The sequence below is a fragment of the Alnus glutinosa genome, chromosome 9 (assembly GCF_958979055.1).
Source record: "Alnus glutinosa chromosome 9, dhAlnGlut1.1, whole genome shotgun sequence".
NCBI lineage: Eukaryota > Viridiplantae > Streptophyta > Magnoliopsida > Fagales > Betulaceae > Alnus > Alnus glutinosa.
In genome coordinates, this window is record NC_084894.1 from 9,507,050 (window position 1) to 9,527,838 (window position 20,789).

Sequence of the window (20,789 nt, forward strand, 5' to 3'; positions counted from 1 at the left end):
CTGGGGTTAGCAAAAAGACAAAAATGATGTTACTATTTTTTCAATAAAACAAAAATACTCCTATAAATTAAAAAAATATAGAAAAAAACAAAGTTTTAATTTCTTAAAAAAAGCAAAAATTTTAATTTAAAAAAAAAAAATAACTTTTCAATTTTTCTTTTAAATTTTAAATTTGGCCACCCTTGGTTTTTATGAATTTCTTTTTTAATTTCATTTTAGTTTTAGTTTTTTTTTTTTTGAATTATTATTATTTTTATTTATTAAGAGTATTTTCGTCATTGGGTAAACATTAACATTTTTTCATAGTTTTGGGGGGGGGGGGGGGGGGGGGGGGACATTGCCCAAATTAAAACTTTGGAGAGACATGATCAATTATTATTCATTTGGACTCGTGACCAAAAGATACAATTCTACTTATGCTTCGTTTGTTTCGGCGTAAAATGATTTCGGTATTTTCTGGTGTTTGGTAGTGGCGAAAATAATAGTCAACCGGAAAATGATTTATGTTTGACCAAAAAAGCTTTGTAAATTTCGGAAAATGATTTACGTTTTTTAAAAGCGTAAATCATTTTTCGAAGACGCCAGATGCATTCGACCCCTTTTAAACGACATAGTCGACCTTCACGTTAAAGCAATCGACCATCACGGAAATCTTGCCGGTACCGAAATCCGACAACCTCAGGTCAATGTTGCTGGAATTCGGCAACGGAATCCGGCCATCTTCGCCGGAATCCGGTCGGCCCAAATTCCGACGACCAAACTGATCGTATTCTGGCCACCTGGCCGGAATTTGTCCAGAAAGGCCAGATTCCGGCCAGCTGGCCAAATCTGGCCAGAATAGCTCGGCCAAAACGGCCGGCCGATCGGATCTGGCCAGAAAATCCCAGCCAGAACGACCGGCTAGTCGGATCTGGCCAGAATATCCCAGCTAGAACGGCCGGCCGGCCAGATCTCTGCCGATTGGCCAGGATCTGGCCAGAACGGCCGGATTCCAGTGGTTCTGGCAGTTTTTGGCCAGTATGCCGGAGTTCGACAGTTCTGGGCCGGATTCCGGCAGTTTTGGTCAGAATCTAGTATTTTTGTTGGAATCCGGCCAACCCAGATTTTGACAGGACTGTCCGGATTTCGGCCTTTATCCTGTAGCCAGAATCTGGTAAAAGTTGTCTGAATCCTGTCGGTCAGTGACGGAATCTCGTCTCCGGTGATTTTTATATTATTTTACATTAATATTTATATGTTTTGAATAAAAATATAAAAAATATTTGTGATTTTCCGTACACACCAAACACCGAAAAATGTTTTCGGCGAAAAATATTTTTCAGAAAAATGACTTCCCTGAAACCATTTTATGACGGAAATCATTTTACGTCGAAACAAACAGAGCAATAGTATGAAATAGTGTGGAATACCATTTGATGAACGTTCTTTGGATTTCACACACTAAAAAAAAAAAAAACATCTATTCTAATATAATGTAAATATATATACTACATTAATGTCCCCGGCATAACTTTCATGTCTCATCTTATGCAGTTCTCTCTCTTTCCGTTATTTTCATTTCCAAAGTCTTTTATGAAATTAGCAGAATGTTTAAAATTTACTTTATTAATCTAAAATAATTATCCTTATCAATTTTATTTTTTAATTCTTTTTAGCAATATAGGAAAAGGGGGAATAACAGTCAGGAAGGGAGGAAAGAGTACAAAGGGGAGCTGCATGGATAAAAACCAAAAGAACTATGAGGTAGACCATTTTGTAGCAAGATCTCGAGGTCTTTGGTTGGCTTGTCTCTGGACTTTCATTGCTTCCCAATTTCAAAATAAAGCCAGATTCAGGTGCACATCTCTGATTATCAGTTCAATTTGCCAGTCAGTGATGAGGTTTGGCCTGTTAATAGCCAAAATTGTAATAAGAGTCTCCCTCCGGTATAAGCTGCCTAGCATTGAGAGATAATGCCAAATTAGTAGCTAATAAGGCTGATTTAGCCTCTCCAACATATGATGTGTTTAATTTTTATGAACTAACAGCTATTATTTGACCTATTTCACTGCTGATAACACCCAAGGCAACAGGAACTTTAGATCTAACTGCAACATGAATCAAAAATATATATATATATATTTGTTTTATTTATTTATATTTTTATTAAATTTTATATTTTTTTTATTGTAATGGACACATGTTGACTTTCTATTGGGTGTGGCGTGACTGACTAAAGGAATCTATTAATTTGGGGATGGAAAACGTCCGAGTGACTGATTTGTAATTATAGTTTACCACAAGGACCTTCTATGAACTTTTTGAACTATGGTAATTATTTAGGCCAACTCCGAAAATCAATGGTGTAATTATCCCTTTTTATTAAATAAACTTTTCCTATAAAACAAAGGATTAATTGAAGGACAAAAATTAGCTACAAACCGGTTTAATAAGTTGACGAGTGTCCTAAAACATGTGAGATGCACATGTGACTTTAATAGGCTTTAATGGTGTTAATTTTCCAGTTTTTATTTTTCTATCTTTTTTTAAAACCTTTATTCTTCTAACCTAATCTCTCTCAAATAAACTTGTCTTTTAATTCTTCTAGCACCATTTTTCTTTGTTTTTTTCCCTTTCTTCTAACCTTTCTTCTTCTTTTTTATTTTTTATATTCTCTTTCCAATTAATTGGCTTTCACATGATGAGCAACTGAGCAAGAGTTTAGTTGTGAGAGATTTTTTTTTCCAAGTTTTTTCTTTACATTAGGTTTGTGATGGTTCTTAGCAGCAAATTTACTTGATGGTTCTTTTATGTTCATGAGTATTCCTTTTTTTTTTTTTTTTTAAACTAATTTTTGTCTTTTTTTTTTTTTTTAATTTTTTTTTTTTTGGCTTTTTCATGATAAACAGGTTTATTTGTGAGGGATTTTTTTTTTTTTTTCCAAGTTTTGTTTTTGTTTTATTTTTTTTGTTTTGTTTTTTGTTTTTTCAGTTAGGACAGTCCCCGCATGTTCTAATTTTTTTTTTCCTAAACAGAGCAATTTTTTTCTTCCAGATTTTTGTCCTAATTTTTTTTTCTTCACTTTTTTACTTGCTCGTCACGTGAAAACTAATTAATTGAAAAGAGAACATGTCCAAAAAAAAATGAAGAAAAAGGGTTAAAAGAAAGTGAAAAAAATTAACAAAGAAGAAGGGGGGTCAGAAGAAAGGGAAGAACAAGAAGAAGAGGCTAGAAGAAATAAAGGTTAAGCTTATTTGAGAGAAAGATTAGATTAGAAGAAGAAAGGTTTAAGAAAATAAAAGGGTTAAATACATATTTGTCCTTTATGCTTTACGACTTTTATTTTTTGTCCCTTCAGTTCACTTTTTATCAAATTTGGTACATGTGATGTATGAAAAGACGGAAATGGCACATTCGTCTGATTTTCCGTCCAAAACTAACGTCCACCTACGGTATTTTCTGTCATGTTGTTGTCTGGATGTTGTTGGAAATGATGTGTAAAAAATTAGGTTCTGGGCTTCAAATTTTTAGGAACCCAATGACGTGGGTGGACGTTAGTTTTGGACGAGAAAACAGACAGAGGTACCATTTCCGTCTTTTCATATACCACATATACCAAATTTGATAAAAAGTGAAACTGAGGGAGCAAAAAATAAAGGTCGTAAAGTACAGGGGGTAAATATGTATTTAACTCAAAAATAAAATAAAATAGAAAGTTAATATCGTTAAAATTAATTAAAAGTTACATATATATATATATATATATATATATATATATATATATATATATATATATATCTCACATGTTTTAAGACATTTGTTAACTTATTAAACCAGTTTTTTGTTAATTTTTGTTCTTAATTAAAATTGTTCTCGTCAACAATTGGTCAACCTAAATTAATCTATTTAACGACTTCATAAAGTAAATTTTTATTTTTTATTTTTATTTTTTTTTAAAAAAATCAATGAAAGTCAAAGCATTCAAAGGCCACCTGAGGCCTTGAAATATATGCGATGTAGCATTTCCGCTTATACATCAAATCAGTGATTCGGCGCGCCTCTACCTATCTTCTCCGGACAGAAGCCGAGAACGACGAAGCTACGGGAACTCAATGGAGGTGGTACCGGCGGAGAGCAACGAGTCCAAGGACCTCAAAACCCTATTCTCATTCTACTCCAGCTATCTCTGGAACCGAGTGGTCGGTTTCTTTCCCTCTTCGGGCTCAAACTTTCTCGGAAAAATCTCAAATCTCTATCGCCAAGCGGCTCGCGCTGGTTACCGGAGTCGCAGGAAATGTCTCCCCCTACCATTGCCTTCCAACTCGCTCGACTCTTCTCTGTATGCTAGCTACTTCTTTTTATAGTGCTTTTTCTTGTTTTTCTTATATCACTTGTTCGGTTGCCGAGAAAATGGAGGGAGAGAATTTTGAGGTTCGCATTCTCTTCTGTTTCCTTGGGTAATGAAAGATTCGACTAAATTCAGTCCTATTCTTGTGTTACATTTAATTGCTGTACGTGTTCATTCTCTGTTTGTTTTGTGTCAAGTTTTGTAATCGAATTGTAACATGCTGATGATTCATCGATTTTTAGTAGTCAGTACCTTCGAGATTTTTTGAATTTGTTAGATAGTAATTTTGATTGTTTACGAATACTGAAATGAATTTATGTGAACGGCATTTTAACTGAAGGTAAAGTTTGGGAAATTGTTTTACGTTAATTTTCCCAAAAGCAAGCTAATAAGAGATTTCCTATTTATGTTTTTTATGAAACACATCACCCTTTGTCAGCAAAGGAACATCCGTTTTCTAAGAAATTGAGTTAAATGCATTTGTTTCTTATTTTTGGGAAATATTAAACTATGGGTTAAATGCTTTACCTGCCCAGGGTTATGACAGAGGCGTCTAGAGTTTATGAGGTGTTGGAGGATATTTTGGAGCACATATTTTTGAATTTGCATAACATCCAGAAGAATTTGCAGTTTTGGCAATCTAGGGCGGAGGTTAGTAGACCATGCATATGATGTCCTCCAACTGATAGTTTATGTTACTTATTATCCTTTTTGTAGGGACATCTTATATATTCTCATTGTTTCTATGATATTATTTCAGGGATCAAATGCTCGTAAAATGTACTTCATGATTTTTGAGAGAGGGCCATGGGCTTTTATTGATGGAACTGTTCAGCTGATACGTAAATGTGTTGCTGAGGGCTCTTCCATGCAGCAGCTATGCCATTTTGCATCATATCACATATCTGAGAGAATAGATGTCTTAAGTTGCTTAAAACATGCGCTTGCTATTTTCTTGGCTCAGGTTTGCTCAATCTTATTCTTGGTTTCATTTTGTGCATTTGACTAATGATGGTCTCTTCATTAGTTTTACTTAAATTTGTATGTGTTCTTCATAAATAATCTTATGTTATTCATTTTCCTTTTGCGTTTGTTTTACTGAGAGCTTAAGCTTCCTATGATTCTGTTGCATGTGTAAAATATAATGAACATCTCTCATGATGTGTGGATAATGTCATACTACAATGTTCTTGCTCCCCATGATAGTTTTCCTTTCTCTTGGAGGAGTATTTGGCGGAATAAGGTTCCATTGAGAGTGACGTTCTTTGCTTGGTTGGCCGCATTAGAGAAGATCCTCACCACGGACAATCTAAGGAAGCAGCATGTCATTGTGGTTGATTGGTGCTGCATGTGTAAGAAGAGTAGGGAGTCAATGGATCATCTTCTCCTCCATTGTAAGATTTCAGTGCTCTTTAGAATACCCTTTTTAGCAATGTAGGGTTGTGGGTTATGCCTAGTCAAGTGGTAGACCTCTTCGCTTGATGGAGAACGCAAGGTGGTAGGCTTCAATTTAATGTGGTATGGAAGATGATATTGTATTGCCGTATGTGGTGTCTTTATAGGGAAAGAAACAATTGGAGTTTTGAGGATTGTGAGAGGATACTGGTGAAATGAAATGCTTTATTATTTAAGACACTTTACCATTGGGTAGCTGCCTTTGATTTTAATATTTCTAGCTTTAATGTTTTTTTTAGATTTTTTTTTCTTCTTCTAGTTAAATGTTTCTCTTGTATACATTTTGTGTACTTGGGTTGCACCTTTGTGCTTTTTCATGAATTTGCGATTACTTATGAAAAAAATGATGTGCGGATAATATTTAGACACAATAGTTAGAAGAAAAGCTTGAAAATGCTTCGAAAAGAAAAATTGAAGTGCATATCTATTATAACCGATGCATGTCATATTCTGTTCACCATATGAGCTGAATGATCTTAAACCAATACCGTGGTTTGAGAAATGAAGCAAGTGCAATGGCATCATTGGGGTTGGGGTTAGGAGTAGTGAATCACTTTTCTTCAAGAATTAAATGATAGGCGTATGCTAGAAACATCCAAACAATGTGCAGCCACACATATAATATGGGTGAGCAAGGATTCAATCTAAGCCCTGTCCTAGCCCCACCTTACCTTTATTGCCTAAGCCAACATCCATGGCAATGGTGTGCAAGTAGCTCACAAGGCTATATTTTGCCCATCTACATGTTCTTATTTCTGGATTTTGTACTTGTCTCCGAATTAATAGAACATTTGGGTCTCAATATGTCACATACAGTTATTGGCTTTTATCAGCAGTTACCAATTTTCTTGAACTATATAGATCACTTAATTTCTTGATTTACAATCTCTTCTTAATTTAATTAAAGAATGAAATTGGCCAGTGCTATGATAAACGTAGGTCCGTGAAAAATGGTAGAAGCTCAAACATCACTTATTGTATCAAGGGTGTAATTGCCAGTTCCTTTTGTTTTGCTTAGACAACAATCTGCTGTCACATATATTACTCGGAAAAATCAAATTCCCATCTTAAAGTGTAAATTCAAGGATAGAAACTTTAATTCATTTTGTAATTAATGCTTCACTAAATCAGAGATAGTTTCCGTTGGAGATGTGGTAATGTTGAAGGTTTGGCTCATATTTTTGGTTGTCGAGAGGCATCTTTGCCGATTAGTATTTGGGACTTCCTTTGGGAGTTTCTTATAAGGCTACATAGATTTGTTTGGAATGGTATTGTTAAAAAAATGAAGCGACGTTGGTTCGTTGGAAGAGGGTTTCTCTGTCTAAGGGGGGTAGGTTGACTTTGATAAAAAGTACTATTTCCAATTTGCCTACTTATTATTTGTCCATTTTTCCCATTCCTGTAGGTGTGGCTAATCTGATTGACAAACTTTGGAGGGACTTTTTATGGGTAGATTCGGTGACGAGTTTAAGTTACATTTAGTTAATTGGTCGAAGATTTGTTCTCTGATGCTATCCGGTGGTTTAGGGGTAAGAAAAATGGTTAAGTTAATTGAGCTCTTATGGGAAAATGGTTGTGGTGTTATGCTACGAAGAGGGAGGCTTTGTGGAGATCGGTGGTGAAAACTAAATATGATAGCATGAGGAGAGGCTGGTGTTCTATGGAGGTAGCGGGGCCTTTCAGAGTGGGAGTGTGGAAATATATAAGGAGGGGGCGGGGGAGTTTTCTCGACTTTTTTTGGATTTGAGGTGGTAGATGGGTTCAAGATCAGATTTTGGCATGATTTGTAGTGAGGGGACCAGCCTTTGAAGACATCTTTTCCGGATTTTTTTAGCATCGTGCGTTGTAAGGATGTATGGGTGGCGAATCATATAGAGTTCCTTAATAGAAATCTCCATTCAAATATATCTTTTTATTAGACTAGTGTATGATTGGGAGGTGGATATGGTTTCTTCTTTCTTTGAGCTTTTGTATTCTATTTGATTGAGGCAAGGCATTGAGGATAAAATATGTTGGATCCCATCCAAAAGGCGGAAGTTTGAAGAGAGGTCCTTTTATCATGTGTTGTCCACTCTTGCTAGTTCCCCATTTTCCTAGAAGAGTATTTTGGAGAGTCAAGGCTCCTTTAAGAATGACGTTCTTTGTGTGGACGTTGGCACTAGGAAAAATCTTTACTTTGGATAACCCGAGGAAGAGGAAAGTCATAATGGTGGATTGATGTTGTATGTGCAAGAGGAGTGAGGAGTCCATTGATTATCTTCTTCTTCATTATGAATTGGCAAGAGAATTATGAAATTCACTTTTCAATCTTTTTTTGAGTGAATGGATTATGTCTAGAAGGGTAATAGAGTTGTTGGCTAGTTGAATAGATTAGTTGGGATGCTGAAGCATTTTGGAAGTTTGGCGGATGACACCTTTGTGCTTAATGTGGTGTATTTGGAGAGCGGAATGCAAGGAGTTTTGAAGATCGTGAGATTTCAGTGGTAGAGCTAAAAAAATGTTATATTCAAATCCCTTTATACATGGATAACGGTGTATAATAGTATTCTTTTTCTGATTTTTTGGACTTTTGTTCCTCTTTTCCTCCCTAATAAGGGTTTTCAATTGTATACTTTCTGTGCACAAGGGTTGGGCCCTTATTCGTTTTCTAATGAGATTGAATTACTTATAAAAAAACAATGCTTAGTTTTCATAACATATAATTTGAAAGCATCGTACGCTATTAATCGAGGAACTATTCAGAGTGCTAGGCCATCCATCTTGTTTAACTTTGCTAGGGTACTTAAGGCCTGCAATACGACCTTGTTGAGCAGATTCTAGCCTATTTGGCATAGTGAGGTTTGCTAGTGTGTTTGAGAAACTGTTACATTGTGTTTAGCAAAGGTTGTGGTTCCACTCTTTCTCGCTTACTGCCCCTTCCCATAGCATACAATTTCGCATACATGCACACATGCACAATACAACATGCTTAACCCATATTTAATATATATATATAGACATATGTATGCTACCTACTTAGCTTCATTGTTATGTATTGTAGGATAACTACACAAATGTTTATTGCTTTTTTTTTTTTTTTTTTTTTTTTTTTTTTTTTTTTTTTTTTTTTTTTTTTTTTTTTTCAAGAGTGTATAATCTGCTTATGATTCAATTTCATTTACAGATTTACATGGAAGTCGATAGATTTGGGGAGGAGTTATTCAAGGATCCTGATAATTCACTGCCCTCGTTATTGGTTACAATTAATGGTTTATTTTCAAATTTGGAGGCATCAATTGGACATCTACATGCAATGTCTCAGGTGACTGTATGAACATAAGACCTATCCTTTTTCATGACTGTCCTTGTTGTGAATGCGGTTTGCTTTTTTGCATTGTTCACCATTTAGTGTGCAGGACACTCAGATAAATTCTGTCATTATTGCTATTAATATTTAGGGAAATTGCCCGAAAAGTCCCCAAGTTCTGCTCTTATGATGAATAAGAGTAGACGTTTCTAATTTTGACAATTAAAGGTCCAAGTTTTGGCTTTGAGACAAATAATTCTTTTTGCTATATTTTTCATCCAGCTTTTAATGGAAGACTTGCCGGTTGTCATCTTCTCCATGTTAGACAAATAAAAATGTGCCACGTGTATCCATATCCACATCATTATGCCACAAAGGCAATTATGCCAAAAAAATAGAAAGAAAAAAGAAAAATGAAAAAAGAAAAAAGAGAGGGTGGAGACCCCACAACCTCCATCCCTACAGAGGTGGGTGGGGGTGGGAGTGGGGGTGGAGTCACCCCATTCCCCTCTCTATGGGGTGGGGCCACCTCTTCCCACCCCCTTCTGCAGAAGTAGAGGGTGGTGGTGGGGGTGAATCTCTTCCACCTCCCACAGCCCATCTCTATCCTTTCTCTCTTTCTTTCTTTTTGTCCTTTGTTTGATTTTTAATTTTTTTTTGAGCACAATTGCTTATGTGGCACATTGACTTGGATATGGATATATGTGACATGTTTTATTGGTTTGATCTAGAGAAGATACCAGCTGGCAAGTTTTCAATTAAAAGCTGGGTGGAAAATATGACAGAATGATTTATTTGTCACAAGGCCAAAATATTGAGTTTTTAATTGTCAAAATTAGAAATTCAATCCCTTATTTGTCACAGGGCAATACTCAAATACTTTTGGGGCAATTTCCCTATTATTTACTTTGAACTTCTAATTTTTTTCCCCTCCTCCTTATACAATGAATACTATGCAGAGTGATTCTTCTCTTGAAGAGAGCTATTCAATCCCACTACTATTTGAGATGCTGCCCAAAGTAAATCAAGAAGGGTCCCAGTGGACTGATTCTGAAGTTAGAGTTGCTATCAACTTGATTTATCAAAATCTACGGAAGTTGGACTCTTATATATCTGATCTTGTAAGAGTTCCTGTGGTATTTTTATTTTTTGTATAGATTTGTATTGTTAAATCACCAATTATTCCAAAGTTCAAGCCTATGATGAGTATAATAATTTAATTAGTATTCTAATATTCCCCCGTTACGTCTAGTGCAACTTTTTTTCATTGAATGGGTCCATCATGTAGAATATTTAACTTAAATGGGGAGTATGATGTGGAGTCAACGTTTGAACTTAGGTTTTCTGGTCTGATACTAAGTTGAATAATGGGCGAAAAGAAAGGGAAGAGAGAGAAGATGGGAAAAAAGAAGAAGAGATGGAATGGCTGTCAGAGAGAGCAGACCTCAAATTAGGGTTCCCACTTTACTAAAGTATTATTTTATAATGGGGGGAGGAGCTCTTGTATATCAAACTCAAAGATTTATTTTCAAGATCTTGTATGAATGGCCGACTATCTTGGGCAATTTCCCGCCTTCCTTTTTTATGGATTTTTTTTGGTTCATTAGATTTTTGAGTGCCATAATTAGAGGTTTTATACACATCGTGTGTACTTGAAGAACTCATCCTGATCTCTGTTAAAAATACTTTCTACTTATCAAAAAAAAATTTCTACTTGAAGAACTCATCCTGATCAAAAAATATTTTATACTAGATATTGCAGGCTTTTTTATTTTTATTTATTTATCCCTATAGAAAAAGAGAGAAAAGTCTGCAATATCTGGTATATCTCATAGTGAGATGCCTTAAATGGACTAGACACATTCAATTTATTAGTTGAAGGATGGTTGTCAGGGCAAATTGGGATATTGTTAAATTTAGTTTGATTATTGTTGGATGTTTGATAGCAGAGTAATTATCCAAACTTGTTTCTTTCGGGGTAAATTTGGGTGATTGACAGGCTTATGCTATGGTTTCTTGTGTAGTTTGGTCAGGTTTGAGACATGTTGTGTGCTTGATTTTTAACTTCTCTTAGGTTGCCAAACATCGGAAACCCAGGAAGATAACTTTAAATTGGATCCACTATACATGTGGTGCAGTTGGCCTCTCTGTCTGTTCTATGTGGGTCCTACGCCACAGTAGTTTGATGGGAAGTTCTGACATTGACAGATGGATTCGTGAAGCGCGAGACTCAACAGTTAGCTTTTTCAATGATCATGTAGAGCAACCGGTATATTAATTCTTGCTGTACTCACTATTAGCTCCTTTCACATTGGATTTTTTTTTTTTTCTTTTTTGCTATTTATAATCATTGGATGTTTTGGTGGCTTGTAACTTGCTTTTGTTGTCATGAACGTATTATTGATCCCTTGAAAATTAAGTTTAAGATGTCAAACTGTCAGTTTTTTGTAATACTAGATGCACAGGTGGAGGAAAGGGCCACAAATGTCCAGTCCTAATAAAAATGGCCCATTGGAAAAGAGGTATCCCTTCCCTGCTGATGGTGAAGAATATTTGACAATCAAAGGGGTTGAGCAGTTTATTAAAAAAAAGGGTAGAGATTAAAAGGGATAATAGTATATCCATTAATTTTGTCTTTGTTGATATGGGCATTGATCTTACTAGTCACAACTGCTACTGTTGAAAGGGCCTCTTTGTCAATATGTATTTTCACAATCAATGTTGCAACCGGTGGGGGATTAGTAATTGAATGATATCCTTGTCGTGGTGTAAGGTTGAGAAAGATATATTCAACAAGACCCTTCGACCTTGAGGAAATTGCACAATTTCGAATTTTAAAAAAGTCATCAAGGGCAACTTCATAAATTATCATCAGACATTCAAATATACTTGATAAGTAATATTAACATTATATATTTTATACGGAAATTAAATGTTTGGTTATATTTTTATTTAATGCTTATTGAATTGGTTACCCCCCCCCCCCCACCCAATGTGGTTGTTGTGTGTGTGTGTGTTTTTTTTTTTTTTTTTTAAAGTCCCAAAATGAGTGTTCACTTTCTAACAGTGAGAGCTTACCTTTCCACTTCCTTATAATACCCCTAATTTTTTATTTTTTACAAAATTATGAAAAGACTCATAAAAAATCTACCACTAATAGTGTAAAGAGCATTTTGGGGAGATTGTTCATTCCTTTTCATTAGTGATCATGTCTTTCGAAATCTAGCCAGTCATTTTAGGACGCACCTCCGGGGTGGGGGGTAACTATTCTAAATTGATGCTAGCAATTCTCTCTCACTCTCTCCCTTCTACTTATCCTTTGTGCATTGCATTGTTCATATCTCTAGAGTGTCCAAAATTTTCAATATGATTAACTCAATCTTTTAACAGCTTCTATCTATTAGAGATGAACTTTTTGAGACATTCAGGAAGAGGCACAAAGGTGTTATGGAGCCTGAAGAAATTCTGTTAACTTCCAATTCCCTGCACAGGTTATTGTTTTTATTTTCCACATTGTTAATCTTTTTTCAGTTGAATATTGCATATAAATGTTCATCATGCATGTCTAACATTTATGTCAGTGATGACTAAGAGCATCTCCAGCAGTAGTGGCTATTTTAGCTATTCAAAATATACATTTTTTCTATTTTAGCTACTAGTTTTTCAATACAAACTCCAACAAATTATTTATTCAGCCATCTACTTTCTTTAAATATCATTTCTCTTGTTTTTTAATCCTACCTTTCTCCCTCCTCTTTCTTGTCTCTCTCTCGACGAGACCAAACCAAAGCAGCAAACCGGCAACCACCTAAGCAAACTAGATCAGACCAGCAAATCGGCAACCACCCAAGCAAAACCAGACCGGACCAGACCGGCCATTCCACTGATATCACCAACCCAACCAACCGAGAATCAATTAGTCAAGACATCCATAAAACCAACCTAGACTCACCCTACAGAACAGCCCAATCAATTCGGCCAACCCCCATGCAAACTCAAAAACAGGAAATACTCTTTCTGTTCAAAGCTCAAACCATCAGAATTCCAACAACAATAATCCAAGAATTTAGACCCCCAAAATTCAGTTAACGCATAACCACTGAAGATGGTGAAACGCCGAACCACCGAAGAAGACGGCGCTTCTCATGGGGAGGTAATCCATGGTCCCAGAAGCTACCGAGAACTACTGAAGATGGCGAAACTGGCAACTCTTTCTCTGCCATGAGAGGGAGTGAGAGGCGTGTTCACCGCCTCTACACGTCCTAGATCAATGCCACCACTCTCTCTCTCTCTCTCTCAGCGAAGTTTTATTTTGAAGCATTTGTTGGAGACTAAAAAGGACTGATAATACCTAAATATAGCTATTACCAGCCTTCTAGAGCATCTGCTGGAGATGCTTTAAAAGGGATTTGTAAGCATTGATGGCTACATGAGAATCTTGAAGTGGTTGTCCCCTTCTTTTAAAAATGTACATTGTATATAGTAGACGGTTATCTCTTAAAGCATTGCATCAAACTTCCATTTTTCCATCAAATGTCAAAATTAAAAAAAAAAAAAAAAAAAAAAATTGCCATTTTGTTAGAGACAATAATGAATGACTCTGGGTCTTTCTTAAGAAGTAAATCACTAGACTTCGTACAATTTGTTGCATATATCCTTTTCTCCATCAAACAGTTTCCCATTTGTTAACTGGACTACTCTTCATCATAGATTGCTTGTGGGATTGCATTGATTATTGACATCTGATTTCACAGTGAACATAATTTGGGATTAATAGATCTTGCTGTTACTTAACCTTAAAATATTTGTCTCCTTTTACTCATAAAAAAAAAAAAAAAAAAAATTTGTCTCCTTTGTTTGCAGAATGTTGTTGGCGTTCAGTGAGCAGACCAAAGGTCAAAAGATCCCAGAGAATGCATCAGATCAGGAAATGCTTGAAATAGTTATGGCCAGGTAGGTCTCTCGTAGTGCTGCTTCTTTTAGTTACTTGTAACGGGATTTGCTATTGATGAGGTGCTTAAACATGCTTGGAAAACGGCAGTAGAGGATAGTTTTGTCCTACTTGCTATTTTTAGGTTCTATTTGCTTGCCAGAACATTTTTCTTGAAACATCTTTCAATTTGTTTTGGGTATCAACTAGGATGAGAAAATAGGAACATTTGGCATAAAGTTGTTTTTGGCCAACTTACTTAAAAAAGAGCTTATAATTCTTCCCATCTACTAGGGGGCTTTGACACTCTTCCTCATTTTATAAATATATGGTACATGCATGTGCAAGTATTCATGACCTGTTGAATAGGCAGTGTCCTCTTAATTCGCATCACATGGATATCATCATTTACTGAAATTGACTGTGATTTCAAACCTAAGAGCTTTGGCTTGGCTGTCTTAATTTTAATCTGATCCATGCTCAATTGTGTCGAATTTATAAGTACAGATGAGTAATTAGACCCTTTTGAGTTAGAGGGAGCAGACCTACTGGTGTCAGATAACCAATGGGAGATATTACTAAAGCAATAGTTTTATGAGTGTTGGAAGTGAAGAAATTAACTGATTAATTCTTGATCATAGAAAATGTAAGCATACATTCAAGGTCTTTAGATCATCCAAGGATCAAGGCGATCAGGACAGATTTACTTGTCAATAATGTAAAATAATCCAAGCAATAAAGATTTCTATTAACCTCCATATTCTTGTTAATATTTTGAATTACGTTTTTAGGATGTGATGGTATTTGTGTAACTCTGCTGATTTCATCTTTTTATTAGAGGGATAAGTTCATTGATTTCTTGGATGTAGGTATGAAAAGGAACTTATGCATCCCATTCAGAACCTTCTTAATGGAGAACTTGCTCGTGCTTTGCTCATCCAGGTAATATACGCTATCGTCAATACTTGTTGTTTATGAATCAATAATTTTACATGTGTTTTGTTACATCACAGGTTCAGAAGCTGAAACTGGATATTGAGACGTGAGTTTCATAGGGTGGCTATCCAATTTTCTTGATAGACTAGTTTTGTCTAATGTCTTAGTTCCTAAAAATCATTTTTTTAAACAGGGCAATGCTTGAGCTGGATCAGATTCTTAAGGCGAATGAAATCAACTTTGCTATTCTGGCTGCCTTACCAGCATTCTTTCTCTCTCTTATTCTGCTCATGTTAGTGCGTGCATGGTTGAAACAGGTAGGAAGATTGTAAAGCTCTTTTATTTGTATTTTTTAAGGATAATCTAATAATGTGAACCATATTTGTTGCATGTCAGCATGCGTGCAGTGTATAATGTAGTTCATTGCACTGTTTAAATGGCAATGATTATAGCTTGCTGTATCTCTTTAGTTAAGATCTTGTCTAGTGGGTTGCATATTCAGTTTGAGAATATAATAATCTAGTGTCTAGGCAAGTAGCAAATTTTGAAATAAAAATTGTCAAAAGCTTTTAAGAATTTACCTTTCTTCTTCTTCTTCGTTTTTTTTTTTTTTTTTTTTTTGCCACAAATCATAATTCTTATTTCCATGGTTATATTTTTGGTGGAAATTGTACTCTTCCTAACGTTTCAAAATTGTTTGCTTTTACTACTGACAAGTTATGGATGCCTTTTGGAATGGAGGGAATGGATTGCCATTTTTGGTAACTGGATTATAATGCACTGGTACTCTAGTTATGAATTAAAGATGAAAGATGCATTGGGGGGTGTGTGGGGGGTGGAATTCAACATTCAACACTTTCCTCTTTTCATTTCACTTCAGTTTCCATCCAGTTGCATTGCTGGACATTCTGCAGGATCGTTGTTCATTAAAGAAGGCCTGTATGGCGTTGCTGAAAGAGATTCAAAGCTAGATTTTATTTTATTTTATTTTTGTCTTTTTCTCTTTTTTAATGGAGTAACCTGTACTACCCACTGGATGGAGTTATTAGACCTTTCCAAGTTCTGTTATTTCTACACTTGGGTTTCTTTTTCTTTTAGTTTTCCTTATTTAAGGGATAGTTTAATCTGTTTTTTGCTTATTTAAATCAGGATACCAGAGCAGAAGGAAGAGGAAGAATCGCTCGGCTCCAACGTAGACTGCTCCTTGTGGAGGTTGAGAAAAGGATTGTGCAGTACCAAATCTATGTTGACCAAGGGCAGGTATGTAGCTAAATGACTGAGCAATTCTTGTCGAAAGAATGTGTGCTTGTGTGGCTATTTGGCAGTGTGCTTTTGTGCGTTTTCCTTCACATACAAGTATACAGTGACAACTCTGTTGGCAGAATGCAGTTACATCAATGTAAGGTCTCCCATTTGTGAACAACAGATTACTCATGCTATAAGCCTTAATTTAGGAGTAGTTGCATATCATAAGAATTTATTTTTTCACTCTCATTTAAAGCCATTTTCAAACAAACCAAACAAAATATATATGTGCATCAAAATGAATGCGCCAAATGATAGAAACGGGCTGACACAAATCATATGCCTAAACTTATGCTATGCTTTATTTAAAAAAAGTAACAACAATAATAATTACGACGAGTCAATAACAAAGTATCGTGGCAATAAATATATCTAGTAATTACTTTTACAACTTGATTGCTCTTTAATTTCCTTGTTTGTTTCTTCTCCCTTTTCATTTCAAATAAATGCATGTTAAACACTTGTTATTTGATTTATGTCGGCTATTGTCAAATAATTTGTTAATCCTTTTTCTAAAAGTTCACCTAGTTGTGATGATAAAGCTATCTACCTGTTCTTCACAGTTTTTGTTTTTGTTTTTGTTTTTTTTCCTTTTTTTTTCTTCGAGTAGTATATATTAAAAAGAATAAAGTCCCTCACAAGCTCTACGAGAAGTATCTTCACTAAGTGATCCTATAAAGATTAAGTAACAAGTCTGAAATCCAAAAATAGGTATCACCTGAGTTTAGCCCATGGAAGCCATAGAATCTGATCCTTGATTGGATGCTCAAAAAATCTTATTTATCTTAATCTCCACTAGTGCAGTGAAACATATCAAGACTCCCCCGAATTAATTTTGCAATCTTACATGGAAGATTAACATAATCAATAAGACTGTTTATACCGAGTTTCAAATCACATTTTATATGAATTTAACGTATATCTCAATTAATAGCCTGAATCAAGTGTTCTCTTAAAGTCGTAGTTTTAGGTGAAAAGAAATTTTACGGAGCGCTACTATAGGCTGCTCTCAATCACCATGAATTACTATTCCCACTCCCAAGTTCTTAGATGAAAGGACAACTTTGGCACTTATCCCTGATACAGGTGGCTTCTCTGACAGAAATCTGCAACTGCATCATCCATCTTATTATGTGGCCAGATCTCATCCTCATAGGAAACAAAAAGACAAGCGAGAAATAATTCAGTGACAATATATGTTTGATAGGATAGTGTACTAACAAGTTTCAAGTATTCAGTTGCATGTTATTGAATATTCATTCTGATTTCATACCTGGTATTTCACAATTATTCTTCCAAGGTTATTTAGCATACTTTATTTGGATGGCAGTTTTTTTCTGACTACCTCTCCTTGCTTTAGTTATGAATCAAGAAAAAGACGTTCAGACACACTATTTGCTTCAGTTAATCCAGAAAATCTTCATATTTTTTAATGTATTTTACAGGAAAAAGAAGCGCAGTGCATGTTTGGATTAGTGTTATATAGCCTGGATCGCCTGTACCATGCGGTCGAGAGGCATGCAAAAGCAACCGGGGAATGGCAGTGGTTAGTTTTATTTGCCTGGTTTACAATCTATTTTGCTGAATTCTTCAATGTATTATATGCTTCCGGGAGAATTGTGAGAAATCATGAATTTGGACATTGAGCTAACCACTAACAGTATTTTGAAAACAGTTTGAGACAGGATATTATTGATCTAGGAAAGCCTGGCCTTCAAACTTCATATAAGCTCATAGTGACATCGCGCATGGACCGAATATATGACTGCTTGCTGCCTTCAGTGAAACGCCAATAGCACTTCACTTTTTCCCCTATCCTTTCGCTTTACAAATTGCTGTGTGATCACAATTTTGAGAGGTAATCTAGCATTTTAAATATCGACAATGGTTAAAATAATAAATTCACTTTGTATTACATGCTCTGGATAAAGAGCTTTGAGGAGTTTTTTTTTTTTTTTTTTTCCCAAAAATGAAAATAACTTTTACTTTATTTGTGGTCATGGGACATGATGTGTTGTGTGTAGCTTAGGTTATATGTTGCATCGCCTTTTATTTTTAGATTTGGCTTAGGTACTGTAGTATTTTCAATGGTCTAGGTCTAGATTTAATTTCACATTTCTTTCTGATAGAAAAGAGAGCGGTGATTGGTTTTGTGCTGTCCCACAAGTTAAGAAATTAACCATATAGTAATCATTTAAACTTGTTGCCCAAGGCATAACAATGATTCCTATCAAATTTCTTTTTAATTGTTTTAGATAAAGAAGAATATTGTAGATGTCTTTGGGGTTTTCAACCCTTTATCAAATTGCCTTGTTTAAATTTTATCAAATGATTAGGAATGCTTCACTATCAAATAGCTTTAATATCCCGTTTTCTTCCGTATTCAATTAACAAAAAAAAAAATAAAAAAATAAATAGCTTTACATACGCTGTAAGATATATATATATAAACAATAAACAAAAAAGCGTAAGCTGATGGCTAAATTATAGACGTGTACATATTGTTCAATTAAAATCTTATCAATGTACACAACCTCTGGAATTTCAAAACAACATAAACAAGGTTTTATGCTATTTTGAAAATCACAACTCAAAAATATGCAATCATGCCAAGTCGGTGCATTAATGTTGATCATAATGCATGAATAAGATATGCTCAATGCATGAGAATCAGTTATCATGGAAGAACTCAACCACAATTACCGAGGAGTTCAAATATCAAAAGCATGCAAATACACATCCCATGACACGACAATGCATGTATTAACTCACGATACATAATGGAATCTCTTAGAAGAGAAAAATACTAAGTGATTCAATGCCGAATTGCAACATAAATTTCTTTGAGGCATTTTATCAAACATGTAGTGTGCATACCACAAAAATGCAATCAGGGAATATGTGAGAACAAGCAAATCCATCCTCAATACATATGCATTAATGCTTTAAAAGACATGAATCAACCCAACAAAGCAACACAATGAGCAAGAATCACCTTAAAACCCAATCCAAAACCTAGATTTTGATTGTGAAAAGGTGAGAAAACTAGGGTTTCACTTGAAGCCATGTCCGGACACAACTGTAAGCTGTCTGGACACAAATGTTTAGAAAACACTTTTTCTTCAATTTTATCCAAAACAAAACACTCCTGAATGTAATGCCCATCACAATGCACAAGCATAATTTCTATCAAATCACTAGTGGTTTATGAAAATTAATCACACAAATTTTTAGAATGTGTAAAAATGACTTGACATAAAACCAATAACACAAAGCAATCATGATATCATCAACTCATTCATGAATTGTGTGTGTGCAAGATTTCACAAGCAAGTTTAAAACCCTACTGGATGTCAAGGTTGGCTATGCCAAAAAGCACCTCACGAGAAAGGTTGACAACTCAATGAGTCAAAAGTCAAATCTTTTTACTAGGGCCTAGATACCCTCATTCTATCTACTCTCTCTGAACATGAGCACAAAGCTTAAATCAATGTCCTTTGTGACTGTCTATTTCCGCAATGAATTTGGTCACAACTATTTCTATAGGGACAAGACAAGCACATTTAGACAACTTTTCATTGTTTTCCAATTTTTTGGAATTGTCTTTTTTACTCAAACAGTGCTTTCAGTTCTAGGTTAGGGTGCAAGAGTTTTTGGTCATAGGTTCAACTAGCGCATTGGTTTGATTGATAAGCTTGTTGACCTCTCTTGCATGGTTGCCTACCAAACACACACGCATGCAGCCAAACTCAAGCAGATGGAATCCAAACAATGTGCATTAACCAAAATATGATTCATATGACACATTAATCATGCAAAATAAAATAAGCACTCACATTCCATCAAGATCATCAACATCTCATGTCAAATTCACATACATACATCAAAATATGTGATACCAAATCATAAAAGTGTTAAGACAACAATCCTTGCTGTCCAAGACTTCGCAGATCATGCAGCCCTTGCTGACCAAGGTGTCGCAGATCACGCATACAACCACTTGCCTTGCACAACCAGCAACCAGCATCCCAATGATTACGCAATTTCTCCAAATCAGACTAACCACGATCATGTGGATCCCATGTATCCCGAGCCTGCAATCTCGTACTTGTGATCACCTACCTAGCATGGCAACAGCATCCTCACCAGCATTCATATTTTTACCTTATACAACCAACGGCTATATGCTGCCTAATTGAGCCTTTCTTTTCCTAATTGTATTGTATTTTCTTTCCTCATATTTTCTGAACTAGCTGTATAGGAATGTTCACAAACGTTCACCTTGTAACTTTCCTTTTTAGACAGATCTTGTAAATCACTATATATAGAAGACATAGTGCAGCTTGGAAATTAAGCTTCCAAGTTTGTTTTTCCTTCCTTGTTTTTGCATGATATCAGAGCTCCATTCGGTTCACACCATAATTCTCAATCCAATGGCAGACTCTTCCAACACTGAAAAATCCACTTCCGCACCCATTTTCACACCACCTGTTCATCCCCATACTGCTCCTCATATAGTCGAAAATGCTGCTGCACCTCCCTCCATACCT

General features: G+C 35.4%; 1 protein-coding gene across 1 annotated transcript; it reads left to right on the top strand.

Annotated features, from left to right (window-relative positions):
* Positions 1-3,996: 3,996 nt before the first annotated feature.
* Positions 3,997-18,229, top strand: LOC133878577 (protein DGS1, mitochondrial). Its single transcript, XM_062317145.1, has 14 exons — positions 3,997-4,318; positions 4,864-4,978; positions 5,088-5,291; positions 8,946-9,083; positions 10,028-10,189; positions 11,143-11,337; positions 12,459-12,559; positions 13,932-14,021; positions 14,868-14,940; positions 15,012-15,040; positions 15,128-15,251; positions 16,084-16,194; positions 17,685-17,785; positions 17,915-18,229. The coding sequence occupies exons 1-14, from the start codon at positions 4,092-4,094 to the stop codon at positions 18,033-18,035; spliced, it is 1,791 nt and encodes a 596-aa protein (XP_062173129.1). The 5' UTR covers positions 3,997-4,091; the 3' UTR covers positions 18,036-18,229.
* Positions 18,230-20,789: the final 2,560 nt, after the last annotated feature.

Excerpts from the sequence above, each read along its gene's own strand:
- LOC133878577 (XM_062317145.1), top strand. The coding sequence starts at position 4,092 with ATGGAGGTGGTACCGGCGGAGAGCAACGAGTCCAAGGACCTCAAAACC. Across the intron at positions 4,979-5,087 it reads TTTGGCAATCTAGGGCGGAG|GGATCAAATGCTCGTAAAAT; the intron begins GTTAGTAGACCA and ends ATATTATTTCAG. Across the intron at positions 11,338-12,458 it reads ATGATCATGTAGAGCAACCG|CTTCTATCTATTAGAGATGA; the intron begins GTATATTAATTC and ends ATCTTTTAACAG.